Source organism: Cavia porcellus, unplaced genomic scaffold, assembly GCF_034190915.1.
Source record: "Cavia porcellus strain 051 isolate PalLab524CR breed Dunkin Hartley unplaced genomic scaffold, mCavPor4.1 scaffold_5, whole genome shotgun sequence".
NCBI lineage: Eukaryota > Metazoa > Chordata > Mammalia > Rodentia > Caviidae > Cavia > Cavia porcellus.
In genome coordinates, this window is record NW_026947488.1 from 34,041,671 (window position 1) to 34,063,634 (window position 21,964).

A 21,964-nucleotide genomic window follows, 5' to 3' on the forward strand; every position below is an offset into this window, starting at 1 on the left:
AGGATGGGGACGGTCCCCTGGGGTCTTGTGCCTGGCCCAGCTGCTGAAGATTCAGAGTCCCTCATAGCTCCCAGCCAGCACGGCAGGGTTTCAGGGCTGAGGGCCCACAGCTCTGTTTTCATCAAAAGACTTTTTCCCTGCACTGTGCAAACAACAGGTTGTTTGCCCAGTCTGAGTTCTTAACTGAATGCCAAGCCTCAACTAAAAAAAAATCATTCTTGCACAAAACATTAAAGATTCAGCAAATGAATCTCAAAAGCATAACGCTGGTGTCCATGCTCCTGAGTGGCATTTTAGGCACCTGCATAAATCTTGCCCTTGCCCTTGTCGAGGAATGCTCCAATGCCTACAGCTCTGGGCCTCTGCAGTACGGTGACTGCTGTTGATGCTGCTCACAACACAGCCGAGCTGATATTTTCAAAGCTCTCTGCACAGCTTCCTTACTTCCACAGCTGTCCACAGACTCATGGCAAGGAGAAAACTAAAAATCAAGCTATCTTTGTTATTGAAGCCAAAATATAGAAATACTGCTTCCTCAGTCCTCCAATTTGCCTGCCACAAATACAGCATCACACAAACCTCATAGTTCCTTGGTCCCTCCAGCACGCAGGCAATGGGACAGGAGTTTGCAAAAGTCATTGCTTTAAGGATGCAGTATAGGTCAGTTATAGAGCACTTGCCCTGGGTTGGATCCCTGATGTTGAAAAATATAATACATATATTTATATCATGTATTTCCTCGCTCCCACCTCATTTGATGATCATTTTGAAGCACTTCCAATGCCATATCTAATGGACATTAGCCACACTTTACCTCCTTAAAAGTCATAATACTCATTTTTGAATGCTTTACAGGTATGAGGGCATAAGAGCACGGGAATGATATTTTTATCTAAGGGAATCATGAGTTGAAAGATCCTACTCTGATAACAACAGATGGAAGTGAAGTAGACCGTTTATTATGTTCATTTGTATTAAACTCTCAGAAAAAACCTTTGTGGACCTCTTTCCTGACCACTGCCATCACCACTGATAACATCACAATTCACAGTAGAGCTTGCAAAAAAACTCTCACTGACTTGTTTTTGTTTAACTAAGTGAAACCAAATACTCGCAGCCCAAATTTCCTCTGAGACTTAGTGTCTGTAACCTGGGTGGTTCTCCAAGGCTGCGATCCCATGACAGTTCACAAGGAAACGCTGGCTCCATCCTTGCTTGACCCAGGAGAACCTTTTTGGGTGCGAGCACAGCACAGATACAAATGTTATTTTGCCTTCTTGACAGAATCCATTCTATGTGGACTCAAACCTGCTTCCTTTGCATGTTTCCCCAGCCCATCCTCTCCTGCCTTGATGTAAATACTATCATGAAACCCCAACAGGTTGTCTGGACCATGAAAACTCAATTGTCAGGACACAGAGTGCTGAGCGCAGCACCTGGGAAGTGCACATGGGAAGGAATGAGTCTGACCATAAGCCTCAGAATACATTGAAAAATAAAAAGTCAGACTGGAGGCCATGGCAGGTGCTGCTCAGGAATTTCATTCAGCAAAAGTCTATGTTGGGGAAATATTAATCATTACCCAGTGGTTCAGATGGCTGATGCAGAAGGATTGCAAATTGGAGTCTACCCTGTGCAATTCAGCAAGACACTGTGTCAAAATAAAAAATATAAACTGGGGATGGTGGCACATACTCATAATCCCAGGTACTTGAGAGACTGAAACAGAAAGATTACAAGTTTGAGCCCAGCCTAGGCAATATAAGCAGCTTAGTGAGACCCTGTCTCAAAATAAAAAATTTAAAAATGGCTCAGTGTGAGGGGACTAGGTTCATTTCCCAGTATTGAAACCAATTGCCATCCTAGGACAGAGAAGTCTCCCCAGTTCTGCCTATGCTAGGCACCCTTGATTGCTTTCAGAGTCTAAAGGCGAACTGAAAACACATTGCAGCCAACACATTTTCTTTTAATTTTTAAATTCATGCATATTATCAGAAAAACAGAATCCATATGCCTATAAAAATTCATTTACACTTTGCACTTCAGAATGTGTGACAGCCTTTTGTAAATCTTTTAATGTCTTTATTTACTTTTTGAAGCATCCAGTTTATGAGTAAACTCCAAATAATTTGGAATCAGAACCGAACTGCCATATTCTGTGAAAACACAGCCTTGCACACAGCTGATAAGGCCACAAACATGTGGGACGCACTTGTGGGCCAATTCTGGAGTGAGGAAGCATGGTTAAAGTAGGGAACAGACACTGTGGCAGCTTGCAAATGTTTCGGGGTTGGTTGGCTTGCTTTTGTAGGGCTGGGGATCCAACCAGGGCCCAGCAGGTCCTAAGCAAGTGCTCTACCACTGAGCTACATTGCCGGCCTGCCTGAGTGTCTTTATAACACAGACTACTGCAGCTGTTTTCATATTGTAGGTTGTCTCAAATTTGGGGTGTGTATGCATACATGGCTGAATGTGTGTGTGCACCCATGCTCTCCTATGGGCACCTCAGAAAGACTGGGCATTTCCTCCCCTGACTGCCCTACAAGTCTGACACAGTCTTCCTCAGAGGAATATAAATATAAGTCTCTTCCTGCAAGTACTGAGCAGAAGGCCCTATGCTCCCTCCTGGTGTCCCCAGTATCAGGGATGAAGTCAGGCACAGGGCGATTCTGCAATGATGACAGCAAGACCCCAGCCAAAGCCAACGCGATTGCTGCTGCTCAGGCTGAACCCTGCCCTTCACGTTTACGGGTCTGCTGAGGTGACCCTGTGCATGGCTATACAAAATGGGTCCATGTGGACTCGTCACACACAGTATACTTCCACGCAGCAATGGTCACTCCCTGCCTCCCTGCAGTCCCCTCACACCTTGCCATAGAATCATCAGATCACCCTTAGGTCTGGACAGGGTCCTAAGTCTCTGGGAATGGGTCCACTAGCAATCTGATGGGCTCGGGGTCATCCCCAAATAACATGCAGCAGTCACGGTCTTCAGGGCAATGATACAAGCTAGGTCACCAGTAAGCACTGATGTGCAAAGAAAAAGAAGCAAGTGACAGTAAAAATGACAAATGATGGTAACTAATAAGAACTGAGTGCAACCTAGTACAAATGTCCACTCTTTACATGTGTTCACAACAGTCCAGACAGGGAGGCACAACTCCCATTAAGCAGGTGCGAAGACCAGGGCTGGATATTTTGTCTAAGCTCACCCTAAAGGATGCAGTTGATCAGCAGTAAAACTGAAACTTGAACCCAGCCAGTTCTGCCAATCTTAGCCACCAAGTTCACCTTCTGCCCCCTACAGCTTCCTGCAGGCCCAGGCGCCACTTGGAGGTCTCAGCTTAATACCAACAGAAGCACAGGCGACAGGTGGGAGAGGGCCCTCTTCCCTCTAACCTGAGCAGTCTGCACTCTGCCCTCCTGCTCATGAGTTCTCTGGGTCTGATCTGAAAATAACAGAAAAATCAGGAGACTACCATTTGCTGGCTCTGTGCTGCCTCTGCAATCTATCATCCTTTACAGAAAGATACTGAATTATAACTTTAAACAATTATAGATGTCCAAGGGATCAGTAAAAGGAGACGTTTCTTAAAATTGAAGAACCTCACACTCAAACCCAACAAAAATTATTGACTTTTTACCAGTATGGATGAACTTGATTTCAATTTCAAAACTGGCAGTTCGGGACAGGTCGCTTTTAAGTTTCATAGTGTTCATTCAGTACTCAAAGAATTGAATCTATGTACACCTTAGAGACAAGGGTACCAGTGAAACCTATCTCTGAGTTGTTATTGACATCTAAATTAATTTACCTGACAATTCCCAGATAGACAAGCCAAGAAGATCCATTATTTCTCACAGGTCCAAGCAACTGGTTATCCATGCCAATAGTAATAATATCAACAGCCACAAAAGAGCAGCCCTGGTCAAAAAAGATGTTCACAGCTGGAAAAGTTACCACTTTCCCAAGATGCTAATTTCTTTGTATTCCACATTATCTCTTTTAATCTTCATGAACAATGTGTGCTCCCCCTGGTGGCTGCAGTGATGCCTTAGGCTGTCTAGACCAAGCAAATTCTCACACCACTCATTTCTTCCAGCATCTTTTTTCTTTATGTTTCACAAATTTCTGATGCCAATTTGACCTTCCTAAAAGTCAGTTTTCTTCAATTCATTCAAACCCCTCGTTTATTTTTGTCTAACAGATTCATTGTTAAACCAAAACCGTCCAGTTAAAGAATTTTGTTTCATTCTTGATTGTTTTGGATAAAAGAAAGTCTTATGAAGCTTAAGCCACACCCACCAGCAATGGGCAGAAACTCATAGAATTTAAAATCATTTAGTGGGTATAAAAAAAGACACTGGAGGTGATCCATTGAGTCAATATAGCTCACTAGCAAAAAAAAAAGGAAATAAAATGTTACAGGATGGAAATGTAATTTAATAGCTGAGTGAACACTTAACCAGCTTATTTCATCCTTCACAAGAAAAAGAGAGAGTGCAAGCAAGCCAGGTGGTTAAACTGTAATACAGTCGAAATTCTATCACCCGTGAAAACTGTCATTGGGATTCCACTTTTGGATTTGGCCGACACAGAAACAGATGTGCGTCTCGATGAGAATCACAGGCTGCGTCTCCCGAAGCAAAACTCACAGTGAAATAGGGATTTCAACTGGTTCCAACTCCAAAGAAGGGACTAGGCTCAATTGACTCTAATTGCTTCAACTGTTTAGAATTCCCAAGTCGGACTGGGGCAAAATGTGTGGTTCTCATTTTATGGCCTTGAAAAAGAGGACAGTGGGATTGCTCTATGTTCTGTCCTTAAAAAAGAAAAACAACCCCCAAAATGAGGGAAAGGTTTTAAGTTAAATTACAAAGGTTTGGCCAGAAATGTCTCAGTCACAGGGCATTTCTTTAGTAAAGAAGGATATGGTTCAGGCGGAAAGGTTGAGGTGAAGCCTAAATACCATTTTGAGCGTAATTCTTGCCCATTCCAAGAAGTGAATCAAATGCTTGTCAGCACATGAGCTTTTCAACTGAGCCCCTCGGTGTGTTCCGGCGAGAGCCCCCATTCGTATCCTCCCGCCTCGTGAGGAGCGGCAGGGCTTTTTCTAAAAGCAGAGCCAGGCAGGGTAATTCAAGCGAGCAAAGCTGATGACGGAAATGTGCAGTGTGCTTCACCCAGACCACAGCTCAATTAAACAAATCCCGATCTCCTTACCAGAGACCAGAGACAAGCAAGCGGGGAACATAGCTGTCAGTGGGTCACCACCAGGAGGCTCATTCCACGGGGATTTCTGTGAATCCGTGGAGGTAAAAGTAACACTTGTGCCAGTACTGAACATTTGAACCCATCTGTGTCTACCGTTCTTCACTGCTGCTCCTCATTCCTCTGCCCCCGTCTCTCTCTTCGCCCAAAGAGAGGAAACTGCCTTCGCTGGCCTCTCGTAGCTTCCAGACAGGTATGGTGGCATAAGCCTATAATCCTAGCTACTCAGGAGGCTGAGGCAGGGCTGCAAGTTCAAAGCCAGCCTAGACAACTTAACAAGAGCCTGTCTCTAAATAAAAATAAAAAGGGCTGGCAATGGAGTTCAGAGCAAAAGTCCTGGGTTACTGCCCAGTACTGTTAAAAAGAAATTTAAAAAAAGAAAAAAAGAAAAGTCCATGATGTCCTTAAGGACAAAACCCACTGTCTTGTCCCTCTAGGCTCCTTTGTTTTGCTTTCCCTCCTCCCAGCCAAAAAAGCAGCCACCTCTCCCAAGGAAGTTATCACAATGCATTCTGAGGACTTCCCCCGACCAGGAAGATGACAAAATCCCACCTGTATTCATCCAGAGCACGGCGTTCACCTCTTTGCAAACAGTGTTGTGAAGACAGCCTTGTTGCTATGCATCCGTTCTAAAGAACATGGACAAGGCGGGCTGAGCCCTGATGTGTGGGCTACGCCCATGTGCCTGCACAGCCTGCAGTGAGCGCCTAGGTCAGCTTGAGGTCGCACCGTGTGCCTGGACTGTGCCACAAGGGCTCAGGACACTTTCACAATGCACCTTTATGACAGACAGGCAAGCAGGAGGGAACTTGCACTTTCTGTTTCGATGTTTCTTTTTGTTGTTGTTTTTGGTGGTACCAGGGATTGAACTCACCACCTCAGGCTTGCCAGGCAGGCGTTTAGGCCACTGAGATAAATTCCAAGTCCCTAATTGGCTTTTTTGATTGTTTGTTTGTTTGTTTGTTTTTGGTGTGTTTTGATTTTTCAGTACTGCGTGGGATTTTAAGTCAGGGACATGGATTATACTTATTCTCTCCAAACTATCAGAGAGCTATCTAAGTGAATGTCTTTCTTGGTTAATTTTCTTTTGGGTATGTCTCTGAGGTTTTTAAAAAATTATTCTTAAATTTAAAAATAACAGGCAAATACTAATGCAAAGACATACAGCCTTTCAGGAATGACTCTCAAATCCAACAGCTTGCCCGTGGAAGGACTCTGCAGGCCCTGAACCCATTTGCATGCGTGATGCCATCATTCAAGAGGAACCTCTGAAAGATAGTTCAATACTGAACCCCTTGGCACCCTTAGAAATGTCCCCCTACCCCATCCATATTGTGTGCAGGTGTGTGTGCAAGGCAAGAACTGTAGCCCTGAGCCACACCCCAGCTACACAGCACCAGCTCCAGTGGGCAGAAGCAGCAACAGTGCCATGGTGCTCACTGCAGAAGGGACACGGAGGTTGAGGCAGGAAGCAGAGCCAGACTTCCAGCCAGGCTTGCTGGGACTGTCTGTGGCCCTCTGGGTCTCACACTGTTGGGCAGTGGCTCACAGCCACCTGTCCTTAGAGACACACAACTCTGAAAGACTCACTGGTAGCCATGGGACATGGGAAGAACTGGGGACACATCTGGAAAGCACCTCCCACTGCAGGGGACACTTGAAACACAGGCATCTTCACCAGCCTGGACTGTGTTTCCCAGGTCTGCTACCCTGAAACCCACTAAGCCCAACCACAGAAGTGGCACCGGGTTCTATCCCAAGCCCTGCAGTGTGCACGATCCAGAGAGGAAGCAAAGCTCTACTCTCAGCGCCTAGCTATGATGTGGAACTTTTTTTAAAGCAAGAGACTGAAAACCTGCAGAGAAAAATCTGTTCTGACAAGGCAGTTTGTTTTATGACTAGTGTCTTAAGCTGGGCAGAGGTGTGGTAGGACACGAGTCCCAGGGGTTCTCTGGATGGCTCCAAACTCCACTTGCAAGCAGAAACATCCAGGCACCCATCTGAAAGTTCTTCTATGGGTTTCAGAAAGCCAAAACATGCAAAGAAATCAGTCACCCAGGAACTCCTTTGTAATTAAAACCCCTACATTATTGGGTAACCTGAGAGCTTCCTTTGGCTGTCAGAATGTGAGAGCAGTCTGGGAAAACTCTCCACTGTCACCCAACGCCTTGTTCCACCTTGTTCCTGTGAGCATTCACTTCATTTGGGAAGAATTTCTGCACACTGTCTCTCAACATCAGTCCCCAGGGCCAGGCTGGGAAGGGAGGAGGGCATCGCAGGTGGACCAGGCTGCCCACCCCATCACCAACACCAGCCCTTTTCTTTTCTCTCCCACCTGCTGCCCAACCTGGCTGCAAGTGCTCATGGGAAAAGCAATGGTTTCCTCTGTTGCATTCATTATACACCCCTGGACTGGGGTTAGGGGCTCCACGTAAGGATGCACAGGACACTGACAGACTCTCTCAGCCTCGCCACACCAGTATCAGATGCTTTCCTTTATTTGAAGGCAGCCAGGGGACTCCTGAGTCTCACCAGCTGTATTTTGCATGACTACAAAACTGCCTGATACTCAGGGTCCCACCACCATGGCTCCTGACCTGACAGGGGTGCACAGCTTGTGTCACTCCAGGGACGTTTTCTGGTGTTTTAACCCCTTACAAACCAGGAGCCCCAAATTAACCCGGTACCCAGAAGCAATCCACATGAGTTTCCCTGTGTTCTAAACTAACAACTGGGCTTCACCCAAAGCCACCCTGACATGCTCACCAACTGTCAGGCTCCCAGTGCTCGGGTGCAGGTGGAAGGGTGCGCAGGACCCCAGTCTTCTAGTCAGCACAGAAAGCCCCAATGGCGTCTGACACCCACCCTGTCTTATATGGAGTGACATCAGCTCAGAAGCAAAGCGAAGCCCAGCCCAGGCGCTGAGAAAACGGAGGTGAGGACAGTCCTTTAAGGTTCAGATTGTCATTATAAAAGTAGAAAATAAAGGCTGTGGCTTCTGCCTGCTTCCCTTAGAGCTGGGGGTCCCTGGGAGGGGTCACTGGGGGCACAGAGAAGGGGCACACAGCGTGAGCTTGGCTTTCCCGGATTGGGGGAACCGGGCAGGGATTGCCCTACAAATGAGGGGAACCCAGGCCTGGGCTTTGACAGTGAGACTGAGGAAATAAGGGCGGGATGCCGAGCGGGAGAGAGAAAAACCAGAGGAGGACAACGGGGAACTTGAGGCCGGCAGTGCAGTGAGGCCAGCAGCGTAGGGAGGCCTTGTGCAAGAAGGACCCTCCGCGTCGGGGGCCCGCATTCTGCAGCCCAAGTTCAGGGGGGCCAAGGAGCCAGCCAAGCAAGATGTGCGCCGGGAGCCGGAGCAGGCCGGGCAGCCGGCTCCTTGTGCGAGCTCCACGGGAGCTCGGGTCCTGGGCTCCGCGGGTGCTCAGGTTCTCTGGTGCTCCGGTTCTCGGATCCCCGGGCCTGTCCCCACCGCACTCCACCACTGACACGGGCCTGCAGCCCTAGGAGGAGGAGGCCGGGAGCGCCAGTCCGTGCAAGCTACTGAGGGCGTCCGCGGCTTTGCCGCTGGGGCTGGAAGGCTTCCGATCCGGGCCTGCGGAGGAAGCACAGGGCGTTACTGGTCACTGCGGGTGGCACTAGCAACAGATCCGGAGCGTGGGGCTCTCGGGCGCCGGGCAGGGCACAAGGATCGCGCACTCAGAGGTGGCACCTGCGTCTCTGCCCAGCCACTGCCCCAAGCTTGGGCGGGTGAACGCCGGTGCCTTCACCATGGGGAGAGGAAGTGCGGGGCGCTGCGGCAAAAGCTCGGATTGGCTGGGGCTAGAGGAAAGGGTCGCAGAATGTAGTTGTAGCGAACAGCAGGCTTCCTAGTCCCTGACGTCGGGGACACCAGAGGTGCTTACCATCGCGTGCCGGGCCTTGGGGCATCAGATTAAGACTCAGGACTCGCTAGGCCAGGCGGTGTCCTGCTTGCTGCTGTTATTTGGCTTTGGGGAAGGGGCCAAATTGTGCTACTGGAAGCCAGAAAGTGATGCCGGCGTGCACGACCCCTTTTCCTTCCAGAGCCAGCGCTCCCGCAGTGGGAGCACATGCTGTTTGCACTGGAAGGGACCTCTTTTTAATTCCCTGCCTTTCGGTCAAAGAGTCCTGCCTACAGGGCTAGCTCCAGGCACCTCAGTCACTGTCCCTGCAGCTCTCCCCCTCCCATCCCCAGGCCAGTTTACTGTGACCCTGAGAGCTGGAGGGACGCTCAGGGCCCAGAAAACACAGGTTTTCGAAGAAATCTTAACACATTTTCAGGACAGAGCCACCTGACCCCTGGCCTTCATGGCCTCTAAGCTCTCCTTCCTAAACAGTGCGACTGCCCAGCCAGGGACAGCACTGAACCTTTACTTTCTACCCCATGCCCACTCAGGCTGCACCTCTTCAGAAAGCCAAACCAAGGTGAGGAGGTGTCTTAGCCTAGCCACATCCCTCAGAGGTAAGCGAGAGCTATGCACTGGCTGAAAACACACAGGGGCTGGCAGAAGACCCCACCCCTTAGCCCTTTGAGGGACCCAGGGGTGCCTGTGGCCTCAGCAGCCTGGGCCTCGGAGTTCCACAGGTCACTAAGCAGGGAGCAGGGTTGTATCTTAAACATCAGGCTAGGGTTGCTATGGACAAAAGGTAACCCAAGGGCTGGCTCATATGAGCTCCAGACCAGCAGTGGGATCCCAGGGTCACTGGATGCCAGAGCCCTTGACAAAATTCAGTTACAATCCTCTGAGGACTAATCCCCAACAGAGATCCTTGAACAGTTTCCTTAGCAAATGTAAATCACAGTTTCTCCCTAATACACAATGCAGTATCTTTCCAAATCTTTCTTCTTTCCAGGGGATGGCGTTTACCCTGGCCACAGAAAACCATCTGGAGAGAAGTGGACTCTCCTGTCTGTCCGCTCCAGCAGGGGATGAGAAGTGATCAGGCTCCTCATCTTTTTCCAGGAAAAATGAATCAGTTGTGATGTTTACTTTGCCATACCATTACGCGCCCCTTGGAGTAATTGTTAGGTGTTCATCTAATTTAGAGGACACACAGCTAGACAGATGGATAACACTGTGTGTGTCTTACACACCCATGAGGTGGTCGAAAGTATTTTTGGCTGAAAAGAGACTTAGGAAATGCCATCCCTATCATTATAACCTGAATGACAAGTAATGACAGCAGTCTGATTTGTGGGGTAGATTTAGTTAAAGACATTAATTTTTTAAGAACTAGTTTTAAAATAAATTGTAATGATTTGTATTACTTTGTCTTAAAAAAAAAAACAGTTCTAGAGAAGGGAGGCCTTTGCAGTCAGGTTTCCTTCCCTATGAAGAGTAGAAATTCACTACTCCAGTGTGTATGTAATTCTCCTGCTGTGAAAGTAGATGCACAGTGAATGCTGTTGTGTTCCTCCAACACAAGCACTTGCACGCCAACTTGAAAATCTGCTGTGAGGGATGGGCCTGAGCCACTCCATGACCCTTTGCTGAAGCTTTTAAATAATTGTGAGGATCAGACATTGAAGTATTAACTTCTCATGGCTGTGGACTTAGAAAATGGTGAGATGTTTCCTAACAGCAGCAGATCTGACTGTGAAGGGCACCGGAGCACAGCACTGCTCAGAGGGTCTGTTTTGAGGAGCAAGAAGGTACTGTATTCACCAAAGAAAACCAACGGAGGAATCCGAAAGTCACAGTCTCCTCCCTTTGTGAATTAACTAGAAGCCATCACAGACTTAGAACTGATCTTTTTAGGTCTCTTTTACACTTTCTGATTGGTTTCTAGATTTGAAATGCCCCAGTGGCTAATTTGGAAATGACTAAATCTAGAGAAACACAGCGGGTTCTTGCTTTTTCTAAGAATCAATCCAGGAGAAATGATTTGAACTTACAGATAGATTCTTTGAGTTCAAGTGAACCTGCTCAATTAAGTGACTTCTGCAGAGACGTAAATCTTATTTCGATTTTGATTTCAGCAGACAGCCTGGCTCGGACAGACGGTAGGGAAAGTCAAGGACAAGACATCAGCTGTGTGAGGGCTCTTGGGCTCCATTTTAAAATTTACTGGGATTTTTCTCTACAGGTGCCATGGCATTACTCTGTTCTTTAAAACAAGTTGCAAAGGAGTTCTAATTCTCAATTTTCATGAACTTTCTTTTTTCAGATTTATCAGGCAATGAGCACTATCTTAATTATCTCAAGACATGCAATGCCTAGGAAAAGTGTAAAGACAAAAATTGCTTTTTCTGCAGGTCCCTGCTCTGGACAGCATCTCAACCCCACACCACCCGAAGATGCGGTCCCTCAGCCTCACCAAGTCTACTTGGAAGCACTTTAAAGAAGGAATCCTCTCCTGCCACCTGTCTGCCCGACCACCTAGCACCATCTCCTCAGGTGCCAGGGCAGGTACCCTGGGTCCCTGCTGTGATCCAGAACACCCCTCAGCCCAGGACAAGGCCAGTCTCCATGGGACTGGGACCTCCTGAGGTGACACCCACCCCCTTTCTACCCCAGAGCTGAGAAATTGCAAATTCCTGGTGACTGGAATCTAAACACAGGCAACTTCAAAATTAGCAAACCCAGCCCTATTTAGAAATTCCAGGGCAGGTGAGTGGTTCCCAAAGTAAAGGAAAACCAGTACCTAAAGAGCAGTGTAAATTGATGTCCCTGTCACTGCTGGCCCTTTATTAAATCCCAGGAATCCCTTGGTTTTAAACCCAAATCCTTGGGCTTACTAGGGAACAGATTCGAGGAAGAGGAAGCCCAAGAGTTAAGAGGAGAAGGAATGCAGAAGTCCCAGTCACACTGTCTCAGAAAGGACCCCAAAACACAGCCAGACAGAGTCTAGAATTAGGGACATGTGACCGAAAGGCTCTCCTTCCCAATGTGCTCAAGAAAAATAATCTAAGGTGCAGACTAGGCCCCGATTAAGGAGAAAAAAAAAAAACCTTGGAGAACCCGAGGAGCAGGGGAGCAGTGACCACTGGAAAGGTCTAGGTGTGGGTCCAGTGAAAGTCCCACTCTGCCTTACAGTTCAAGAGCCAGGACAGCTCCACGGAAAGCACGGCTTCACAGAGCGCTGAATCGGGTGTGGAGGGCACCCCAGACCTCCGCGAGGCTGGAGGTGCGGGGTGATTCCGGCGCGAACTTGGCCCAGGCAGGCAGGACCGGAGTCTGTTTGTCAGTCCGACTGCAGGCGCTCTTGTAGGACACGACGCGCTCCCAGAGCGCGGACCCAGCGTTAGGGAAGGGTTGGTGCCCAGCGCCAAGCCCAGCCTTCCTCCCTCTCCCTCTCCTCCTTCTCCTCTTCCCCAGCCCCCTCCTCCCCCACTGCACCCGCCCAGGCCCGTGCCCCTCACCTTCTCGGCTGGGATGCTTGAAGGTCACGGCGGCGGCGAGCTCCCCGCCGTGCACTGAGACGCTGGCCCCGGGCGGCGCCAGCGGGGGTCCCTGCGCGGGTGGCCACGGCGGGCCCGGGGCGAGGTAGCCGCCCGCCGGCGCGCTGTACACGCCGTGCTGGTTGGAGGCTGGGTAGGCGCAGGCTGGGAGGAACCCGCCGACGGCGGAGAGCCCGGAGGCCGACTGCGGAAGACAGGCTCGGTCAGACCCTGCAGCCAGCGCCACCGCCTCCGCCTCCCGGTCGCCCCGGCAATCGGCAATCGAGTGTGCGAGGCCTCTCGAGGACTTTGCGGCCAAGCGATTTGTAAAATCTACCCAAATGTCATGAAAGGAAATACACACTGAGGAAGTCAAGGTATCCACCATCAGCGTTTGGCCAGGAGGTCGGGCATCCGGAACCCCACTTAGTTAACAAAGTTGTCCCCGGAAGCTGCCTCCCTAACCAAGCAGGAAAGGAAGGAAAGCCACACTGCCAGAGGCCTCGGTCTTTCCTCTTCCTTCTCCCTGCGAGGTCCCCTTCCTCCCACCTCTGCCTCCGGTTACCTGGGTGTATTTAATGTCTGCCTCCAAGGCCGGTTTCTCAAGCCCATTCACCGCGGGCGCAGCGGGAAAGGCTGTTCGGTTCACCCCTGCCCACTCTTCCATCTTGGGGGAGTAGGCAGCGCCTTCACCCCCGGCCAGGGCGCCTGGAGGGACACAGTGGGTCAGGAGGAAGCGCCTCTGTGCTGGTCACATGCAGTCCTCCAACCTGGATAGTCACCCTTACCTGCAACTACTGGTAGGCATCCAGCGTGAGCACACACCCATGTCCCCCGCAAGCCCTAGGAGTGCATAAATGCTCCCCGAGCAGTTGGAAGGGAAGTGGAAGGGGGAAGCAGCTGGCACTGCTTTCCCTCGGAGCAGGGAAGTGGAAAGGAGGCACAAGGCCTGCTCTTCCATCCCTGCAGCCTGAGACCCGCTTCCCACGAAACAGTGCCCTCATGACCCATCCAGGCCCAGGGCTCCAGACTAGGGCTGCAACCACAACTGATACAGGATCCAGAAAGGTCTAAGTTCAAATTCACAAAATAGTGTGTATTTCTTAATGTCTAAAGAAGTGTGCAGAAGGGACAATCTGACCCTGGATTATCTCCTAGCAAACCTATCATCTCTGTATGCAGACCCCCAGCAGCACCTGGCTCTGGGCTGCATGCAGGGAGGCTGGCAGGAAGCTGAGCGAAGCTCCCCCATTGAGTGCAGGCTAGCAGAGCCACCTGTACCAGACCACCCTGACCAGTCTGGTCACCTAGAGAAGCAGCCCTCCTAAGCCTCAGAAGCTCACCTCACTGGTGTAGGGACTCTGCAGGTTCTTCCTTGTCCTCTAGCCTTTTTCCTAGGCTAAGATGCCTTTGCTTCTGCCCTGCCACCAAGTCACATAGCATGAGAGAACAAACACCACCCAGGCTGGGGAAAAGATCTAGTTCGACCCCACATATATCTTCCTCCGGAACAGACACCAAAGTTGTCCCAAACTTGTCTCTTTCTCCTCCACCAGAGATGACCCACAGTTGTGGAGTTTTAATTTCAGGTGAAGAATAGCAAGTGTTTGGGGTGGTAGCTGCAGCCTGAGGGTGCCAGCACCCACAAACCCAACTCCAGAACCTGCAAGGCCTCAGAGTAGCTAGAGGCCACAGAATAGCTAGGCCAGGCCAAAAGGCATGCTAGTGCTAGGTCGCTTTCTTTGGCCCAGGCAGAGGAGACAGAACCCTTGGGAAATATCAAGGAATCCCAAAAGCTAAAGAAAGGGTCTCAGAATGACCTGGGCAATTTGTTTGGTTCAGATTTGGCATTGGGGCTTTGCATTCTTTTTGCAAAATTGAAAAAGCGCGATTTCAAGCCTCCTAATTGGCAGTCGGCAACAGCTCTTCCGTTTGGGAAATATTTTCCATATTTGTCATTAAAAGTTCAAGATGTCCGAGGGCTCCCACAGAAGTTCCAGCCCCCCAGCTCCCTGGCAGCCCCAAGCTCTCTCCTGTGCCTGAAGCAGTTGAGGCAGCGGGCAGCGCGGTCCCTGGTGCGCTGCTGCAGGGCAAAGGAGGGACTGACCTGTTTGCTCCATCAGCGTCCGGATGCCCAGGATGTTGCTGACCGAATGCGCTGAGGGCCAGGACCGCGGGATGCTGACGTGGCCTGCCGAGCCGGGGACCCCAGGATGGCCACCCATCTTGGCGCCCGTAGGCGACACGGGGGTGGGGTAGGGGTACTGGTAAATGGGGTTGTAGGGCAGCGCGGGCTGGGGCGGCGGCTGCTTGCTGGGCTCGTAGGGCCCGGGCTGCGCCAGGCTGCCGATCTTGTTGCGCAGGATGCGACTGATGGAGCTCACGGAGGGCACGTTGTACTTGTCACAGACACCATCGGCCAGCAGCCGGTCGCGGATTTCCCAAGCAAAGATGCCGGGGTCCCCCTGCTTGTAGTCCCGGATGTGTTTGACCACGTTTGGGGTGGTGACGCGCGGCTTGCTGCCCCCAATGGCCCCGGGCAGGATGGAGCCCGTCTCGTTGTAGCGCGCCAGGATCTTGCTCACGCAGCCGTGGGAGACGCGCAGCTGCCGGCTGATGTCACAGGGTCGGATGCCCAGCTGCGCCAGCTCCACGATGCGCAGGCGGATGGCGTTGGGCAAGGGGCGGCCGTTCACGAACACGCCGCCCAGCTGATTCACTTCGCCGTACGTCTGCTCTGCGATGCGCCGACCAGAGCCAGCCAGGGAGAATAAAACGCCGCGGGTTAGCCACTGGCGGCGGGCTGCACCCTGGCGCAGCCTCGAGGCGACCCGCGGGTTCCCGGACAGCTGAGTCCGGCTAACAGCTCGGGTCTGGCTCCCGAAGTGCGGCCACAGAAGGGAGCACTGCACGCTCCTCCCTGTCGCGACCCTTGCGCGTCCACTTGGGGACACCCCCTCCCCAACTTGAGCAACTGCCCGCGAGTTCTGGGGACGCGCGGAGTGTGGGTTGTCTGAGACCCGGGACCCCATCGCCCTTCCGCCTGCCCGCCTCTTGTCCTTACCCATGGCGCGCCGGCCGGCAGGCAGCCTGGCGCCGGGGCGGCGGGGGCTGGGCCCGGAGCGGTCCGGGAGAGCTGCGCCGCCGCCGCCGGAGAGGCATAGAGGGAGCGCGCGCGCTAGGCGAGAGCCGCGCCGCCCGGGCCGGGGGCCGGAGACGTGCACTGCGCCACCGCCCAGCGCGCCGCCGCCGACCGCCCCGGGACCCGCCGCCGCCGCCTCCGCCCGCGCCCAGGACACTCTCCACGCCCGCGCCCCCAGGCCCAGGGTGAACTTCATCCGATTGGGAGAAATTCGTCTGACCGGGAAGCTACCGCGTGCGGGAATCAATTTGACGTGTCCTCCACGTCAGTTTCTTCGGTCACGCTGCAGACGCGCGAGTTGGCAGCTCATTGGTTACCGTCACTGCGCGGGGCGCCCCCTCCCCGCCCCTAACGCTACCCTTTGGGTGTCTTCCTCCCCTCCGCTTTCTCCACCCTCTCTGGCCACCCCCCCCCCCAACACACTCCAGGAACACAACTGTCCCCAGCCCAGCTGGGCCTGTGATGATCCTTCTCCTGCCTCCAGCTTCTTGGTACTAACACTAGTTCTAGCTTGGGAGTTAGTGTTACTTCCACATCCACCACCAATATTAATACGATAATAAGATGACAGTTGATCATAGCAAGGTTTCCATGCTTCAACCTCTCCTTCCCCGGCCAGGAGCACGGGAAGAGAGAGGTCAAGACTCCAGTTCCTCTGTGTCAGGGCCAAGGTGGAGGAAGACAGTGCGATCCTGGAACAGGGCACCCCACTTCCGGCCATCTCCCAGTCCTGTACCAGGACATCCGGTTTTGTTTCTAAGGGCCACCTACCCCCTGGAGTGGTGGGGTCCTTTCACCTCCCCAGGAGGGCATCCAGATTCTGTTTCCAGCAGCCAAGCCCACCAAGCTGAGCTGTTGGCTCTCTGGAGGTGATGCAGGATGTGCAGTGGGAAGACCCCTCCTCTGCTGAGGCTGAAATGCAGGAGTGCTGGCATTCACAGGGGTTTCCCACTCAGGCCAAGGACACTGCTCCAGCCCCAGCCACCAGCCTCCCTCACCCAGCACCTCTGAGAGCCTCATGTCGCTGTTAGCACAGAAAGGTCTCCTCCCTTTCTGTGTGCAAGGGCAGGTGTGGTGCACAGCTCTGAATCCTTTGGCCCTAGCACTAGACACTCTTCTGCTAACCTTCACCCACCACACAGTTCAGAGTCACAGAGGGGACCAGAGGGCAAGGGAAGGAGGAGATATTGGCATTTTGAGCCCCAGAGGCCCAGGAGTCTAGGACAGCTTGGTGTCCTAGGTCAGGCCTCCTGTGAGCTCGAAGCTCTCTCAGAAGGGAAGGCAAGAAGACATCCCGCTTCAAAGGCATATACTCCTGTGGGTGGGGTCCACTGACCAAGACCCAAAGGGACCCCACTCACATGGCCGGGCCACTGGTGGAGGCCCTGTCCCCTCTGCTCAGAGGTCCAGAGCAAGACTAGCTCCTGTTAGCCTTCCTGACGGCATGGGTTAGCAGGGCTCTGCTGAAGATGCACAAGGACCTGAGTGCTGGAGCCCTCTGCACAACACAAGAAAGTCCAGTTTGGAAAAAGCCCAGGACTCTTCCCTTCTGCAGGTCACAAAATCCAGTGTTCTGGGAACCTGGGGAGGTCTGGGGACCCGGGAAGAGAATTGGATTAGTGCCCTGGGATAGCCAGAGACCACACAAAAGTCCGGCCCATCTGGCATTAGGTAGAGACCCACGGGGCTACTTGGACCAGTTGACTAGTTCTGTGTGGGGCTGAGAACACGCGGGACGAGGCCACAGAGACTGTGGGGAGCAGGGTCGCTCTAGCTTCTCTCTGGGTATTCTGGAATCTTTGCACCCCTGGTCTAGAGGTGCCCTACTTTCAAGTTAGACAAGGGATTCCAGGAAAGGAGAGTTTCTACGCTGAGATTTGCATCCAGGACCACGGAGAGGCAGCTGAGGCCACAGCTGCCCCCTGTAGGAACGGACTCAGGACCCTGGAAGGGCGAACAGGGCAGGTATGACGGCTGGTCCGCCCCACTCGCCACACAGGAGGCGCAGTCCAGACTGCATCATCGCTCTCGGGAAGGCGCTCGCAGCTTGGCAGAGGCCTATGGGAGCATGGAGGTTGCGCTCAGGGATCCCTCGGCAGCCCCGGTTGCCGGCCCCCAGGCGCATCGCGAACACCCCAGCTCTCGACCCTTGGCCTAGCGAGGAACTGGAAAACCTTACAGTTTGTCGCCCCCTGTCGGCCCCTGGCAGGGCTCCGCGGGTCCCCGCGCTGCGGGCTGCGCGGTGCGAGATGGCCGAGGTGGGACTGCAGCAGCGCAGGACATGCTTCCCTCGCAGAGGACGGGCTCTCGCGGCCGGCGCTGAGCGCGGAGGTGAGCCGCTCGCAGGGCCGCGGGTCTGCGTGGCCGGGCTGGGAGCTGCCGTCGCAGCGCCCGGGAAAGGGAACCCGGGGCGGGCACGCGTGCTGGGGCTGGAGCGCACAGCCGCAGGGCACGGGGTGCCGTCCCCGCGCCGCCGTCAGGGAACTGGTGGAGGCGCCCCTGGGCAGGGCGAGGAGAGGCAGGCCGGCCCACGGGAGAATCCCGGTGCAGGAGCGAAGGGAGTGGCTGGCTTTTGGGGTCTGGAGCAGGTAGCAGCCAGGGTTGCCCTTGAGTCCTCCCGGGTCGGGAGCCGAGCGCCGGAAAGCCCGGCTTGGGTGACGCAGGCTCCGGGGCGCGACGCTGCAGCCGCCCACTCCACGACTCCGCGTAGCTTAGGTTTTTGGTGGGGCTGTTTGATGGGGGACGAGTTTGGTCGCAAAATAAAATACGCAATAGTCTGGGCTCTTCCTGGTGCCCAGGCCCGGTGCATGGTTTCCAGAAGAAAACTACAGGAACAGATGGAAGTCTTATTCAGATCGCTCCTGTTCGCACTCCGAAGCTGCCAGGAAGGAACCGAGAGCGGAGCCACAGAGGGGCTGAAAAGCTAGGAGCCTGGGCCTAACTACACGCGGTGCCCAAGGTCTGGGCGTCCTCCTGCTCCCAGGAGTGGGCCCGCTGTGCTTTCGCTGCTTTTAAGAGCACCACACAGTGAGTCCCGCGGTTTGATATAAATCAAACAAGTCAGCCTCTAAATGTTTAAACTTTACTTTAAAAAAAAAAAAAAACAGCTCAGGCAGTGGCCGAGTTTTGTACCGTTGGGTTGTAGTGATAGCCCATCCAACACCCATTTTTGCAGAGGAATCCTTCCATCTCACTCTTAAAAATAGTAAGAATTTTTTTATAAAAGAAGGGAAATATAGAAAGAAACTCCCAGAAGAGCAGAGATAAGGGGATTCATTGCTGCAAGGAAACCACTGGGAAGTGACCCGGATGGTGAGGAGAGGGATGGGGAGGGAGAAAAACTTACACAGAGGGGCCACTGTGCCCTCCCCAGGTTCCCTCCAAGGAGCGTAGACCCTGGAGCAGCACCTGCCAAAGCCACAGACTCCCCAGATCCCAAGCAAAAGGTGCCCAGGCTGGTGCCCACTGGCATTCAAACACAACCCGAGGGCAAGAAGTGCCACCAGGCCCCATGGGACGGTGTCCCAGCAGCCCAGCCATTTTCCACTTGGCAGAGGTCTGCCCAGCTGGGTGAAGGCATCTTCTTCTCACTTACCCTGATTACCGTGTCCTGGAAATGCAGGCAGGGCGGCCAGAGAAGCAAAGAAAATTGATTTTCAATTTCCTCAAATGAAATAAATAAGGAGGACTAAATGGATATTTTTGTGTGATACACAAAACAGTGGATGGCCACAGTCCCTTGATTTCGTTCAGAGATGAAAGGAGAAAAAAACCAGAAAACAGCTCGCCATGAAACCCATACTAGAATTAAAAGGAGAAACTAAGATGACGAGGGGAGGGAAGATCTAAGGACTTCTACAGAGTGAAGGACCTGACAGGCGCATTTATAATCTGGCAGTCAAAGTACAAACCAGGCACCGTGGTGGTTGCGTTCAGGTGGTAAAACAGAAAGCGCTGCCCTGTGCCTCTGAGGAGCCCCAGGTTACTCTCTGCATAGAGGCACCCCGCAGGATCCAGAGTTCCACTGTGGTGTCTCCCTGCTTTCCCCCAGCAGTGGGTCTCAGTTTCCTCTTGTAGAGAGTTACCAATATTGTGCATTTAGAAATATTCCATTTCCTGCAAAAGATGCTGGGCAGTGGTCACAATCCCACCTTTGCAGCAGCGAGCTCTCAAAGCTGTTTATGTGATGGTGCTGATATTAAAATGGAAACGTCTGAGAAACTTCACACGTACATGAGGCATATCTCCGAGGTACTCAGGGTGGGGGAGATGCAAGATAACCACGACAAAAGGGGTTCTGCTTTGGGGTTTGGTTTGGTTTGGTTTGATTTGGTTTGGTTTGGTTTGGTTTGGTTTGGTTTGGTTTGGTTTGGTTTGGTTTGGTTTGGTTTGGTTTGGTTTACAAAAGATAGCAGCAGAGTTTGTGCAGGGAAGGGTGGAGGCACCTATGTGGTGCCCTGAAGACAACTTTCAAAGGCAAGGTGGGCACTGGGTGACAGAGATGTCCTCATTGGCCCAGCTCAGTTGGAACCAGTTCATAATGCACGGCCCTTGAAAGCGACCGGCGGAGGGCTGAACTCCCGCACTGACCTAGGAGCAGGAGGATACACAGGAGCCATGCTGCGCCCTTGCTGCGCCCTTTGTCTCCGAAGGTTCCTTTACCTGCCTTTGTCCGATTTCTCATTAAGCACCAGTCCTCCCCTGTCCTCAGCCCATGCACAGAAGAGATCCCTAATCAAGCCCTGCACCAGGGGCATTTGGATCTGCAAAATCACCTTCACAAGTACGGGAGAACTGAAACCTGCGTGGGACGGCGCCTGCATCGCCCAACAAACGCCCATTTTCCCTCACCAGTTTCTCCTATGGTTAAATTTGCTATCAGATTTAGATACTAACCATTTCGTTTTTCATGTTGCTATGAAAAATTGCTATTTTGGAATAAGAGCTTTGTTCCCGAGCTGTGGTTGGTTTGTTTAGTGTAAGCCCGGAAGTCTCCAGGGCCTCTGGAGCTGTGTGCTCTCAGCGAAGTCTGCGCTCCCGCTGTTCCCTTACTTTCTTCCTAGCGTCTCTCGGTTATCCCTTCCCTCCACGGGAAATCGCTTATCTTTTATAAGGAACTCTCTCTAAGGCACGAATGGGATGTTTACTTGTGGCAGCCTTTTGCTACCTGCTCGGCCCCGCACTTTTATCTAATCATCCCTGGGTGTCTTTCCCGGGTTGCTGCTGCCTCCCCGCGCTGGCTGCGCGTCCACATCTCCGCACACGTGTATTTATATTTATGTCTATGAAATATGTCCACAGTTTGGTGATGGTTTTAATTTCCTCCCCCCGCCCCGTGTATGGGCTTTGGAGTTTTATTGAAGACCCGTAATGCCTCCGGTTTTGATTTAGTGTTTTGGAGTTTGTGATCTCATTGCCCGGTATGGAAAATATTAGACAGGGTCTGCAGATTGCACGCAGGAGAAGGCCCACACCACTGTGGTGGGTGAGAGCTCGTCCCCAGTCCCGGAGTAAGGTGGCTGCGCAGACATCCAGAGTCCACATTTAGCTTTGCCACCATCGAAAAGAGACCTCAGCAGCCCACCCTGCTGCTGCACAAGGTTCTTTTGAAATCACTGTTTCTTCTTGGGGCTGGAGTCTTGGAAGATCCTCCTTCCCGGGGCCCCAGCCCTGGAGATGGATCGCATTTGCCTTGGCCTCTTCCTGGGTGTTGGGATTTTTAAGGGCTGCCAAGGGATGCTAATGCGCATTAAAGTTGGAGAATCTCTGCTTTAGGGCAAACTCAGAGAAAAGCAACAGTGTCTGTCACATGGTGCTGCTTGCTCTGCAACTGTTCTCCCGGATGTGAGAGGAGAGGCTGGTGGCTGACTGGTGTCTGTGGATGCCCAACAGTGACACATTAAGACGTGTGCCACTCCATGCCCAATGCAGCCTTCAACTGTCACACTTTGCCCGTCTTGGAGCGGATAAATAGGAAGCCTGCAGCCTCCATGATCACTCGAAAGGCCTCGCCACACTCCTGAGTCCCACAGGTGATCCCAGGCTCCTGGTTAAACAGAGCCATCTGCACAGGGAGCTGGGGGCAGCTTGGAGTCGGTAAAGAGGGGTGAGATGAATCACAAAGGCGCTGCACGTCGGATCAGCA

General features: G+C 52.4%; 1 protein-coding gene across 1 annotated transcript; it reads right to left on the reverse strand.

The window, feature by feature from the left end:
* Nucleotides 1-8,778: 8,778 nt before the first annotated feature.
* Nucleotides 8,779-16,015, reverse strand: Pax1 (paired box 1). The gene is made up of 5 exons (XM_063247932.1): nucleotides 15,742-16,015; nucleotides 14,785-15,414; nucleotides 13,243-13,385; nucleotides 12,660-12,882; nucleotides 8,779-8,870 (listed from the first exon to the last, which is right to left on the reverse strand). The coding sequence occupies exons 1-5, from the start codon at nucleotides 16,013-16,015 to the stop codon at nucleotides 8,779-8,781; spliced, it is 1,362 nt and encodes a 453-aa protein (XP_063104002.1).
* Nucleotides 16,016-21,964: the final 5,949 nt, after the last annotated feature.

Excerpts from the sequence above, each read along its gene's own strand:
- Pax1 (XM_063247932.1), bottom strand. The coding sequence starts at position 16,015 with ATGAAGTTCACCCTGGGCCTGGGGGCGCGGGCGTGGAGAGTGTCCTGG. Across the intron at positions 15,415-15,741 it reads TGCCGGCCGGCGCGCCATGG|AGCAGACGTACGGCGAAGTG; the intron begins GTAAGGACAAGA and ends GGCGCATCGCAG. Across the intron at positions 8,871-12,659 it reads CAAGCATCCCAGCCGAGAAG|GCCCGGATCGGAAGCCTTCC; the intron begins GTGAGGGGCACG and ends CTTCCTCCGCAG.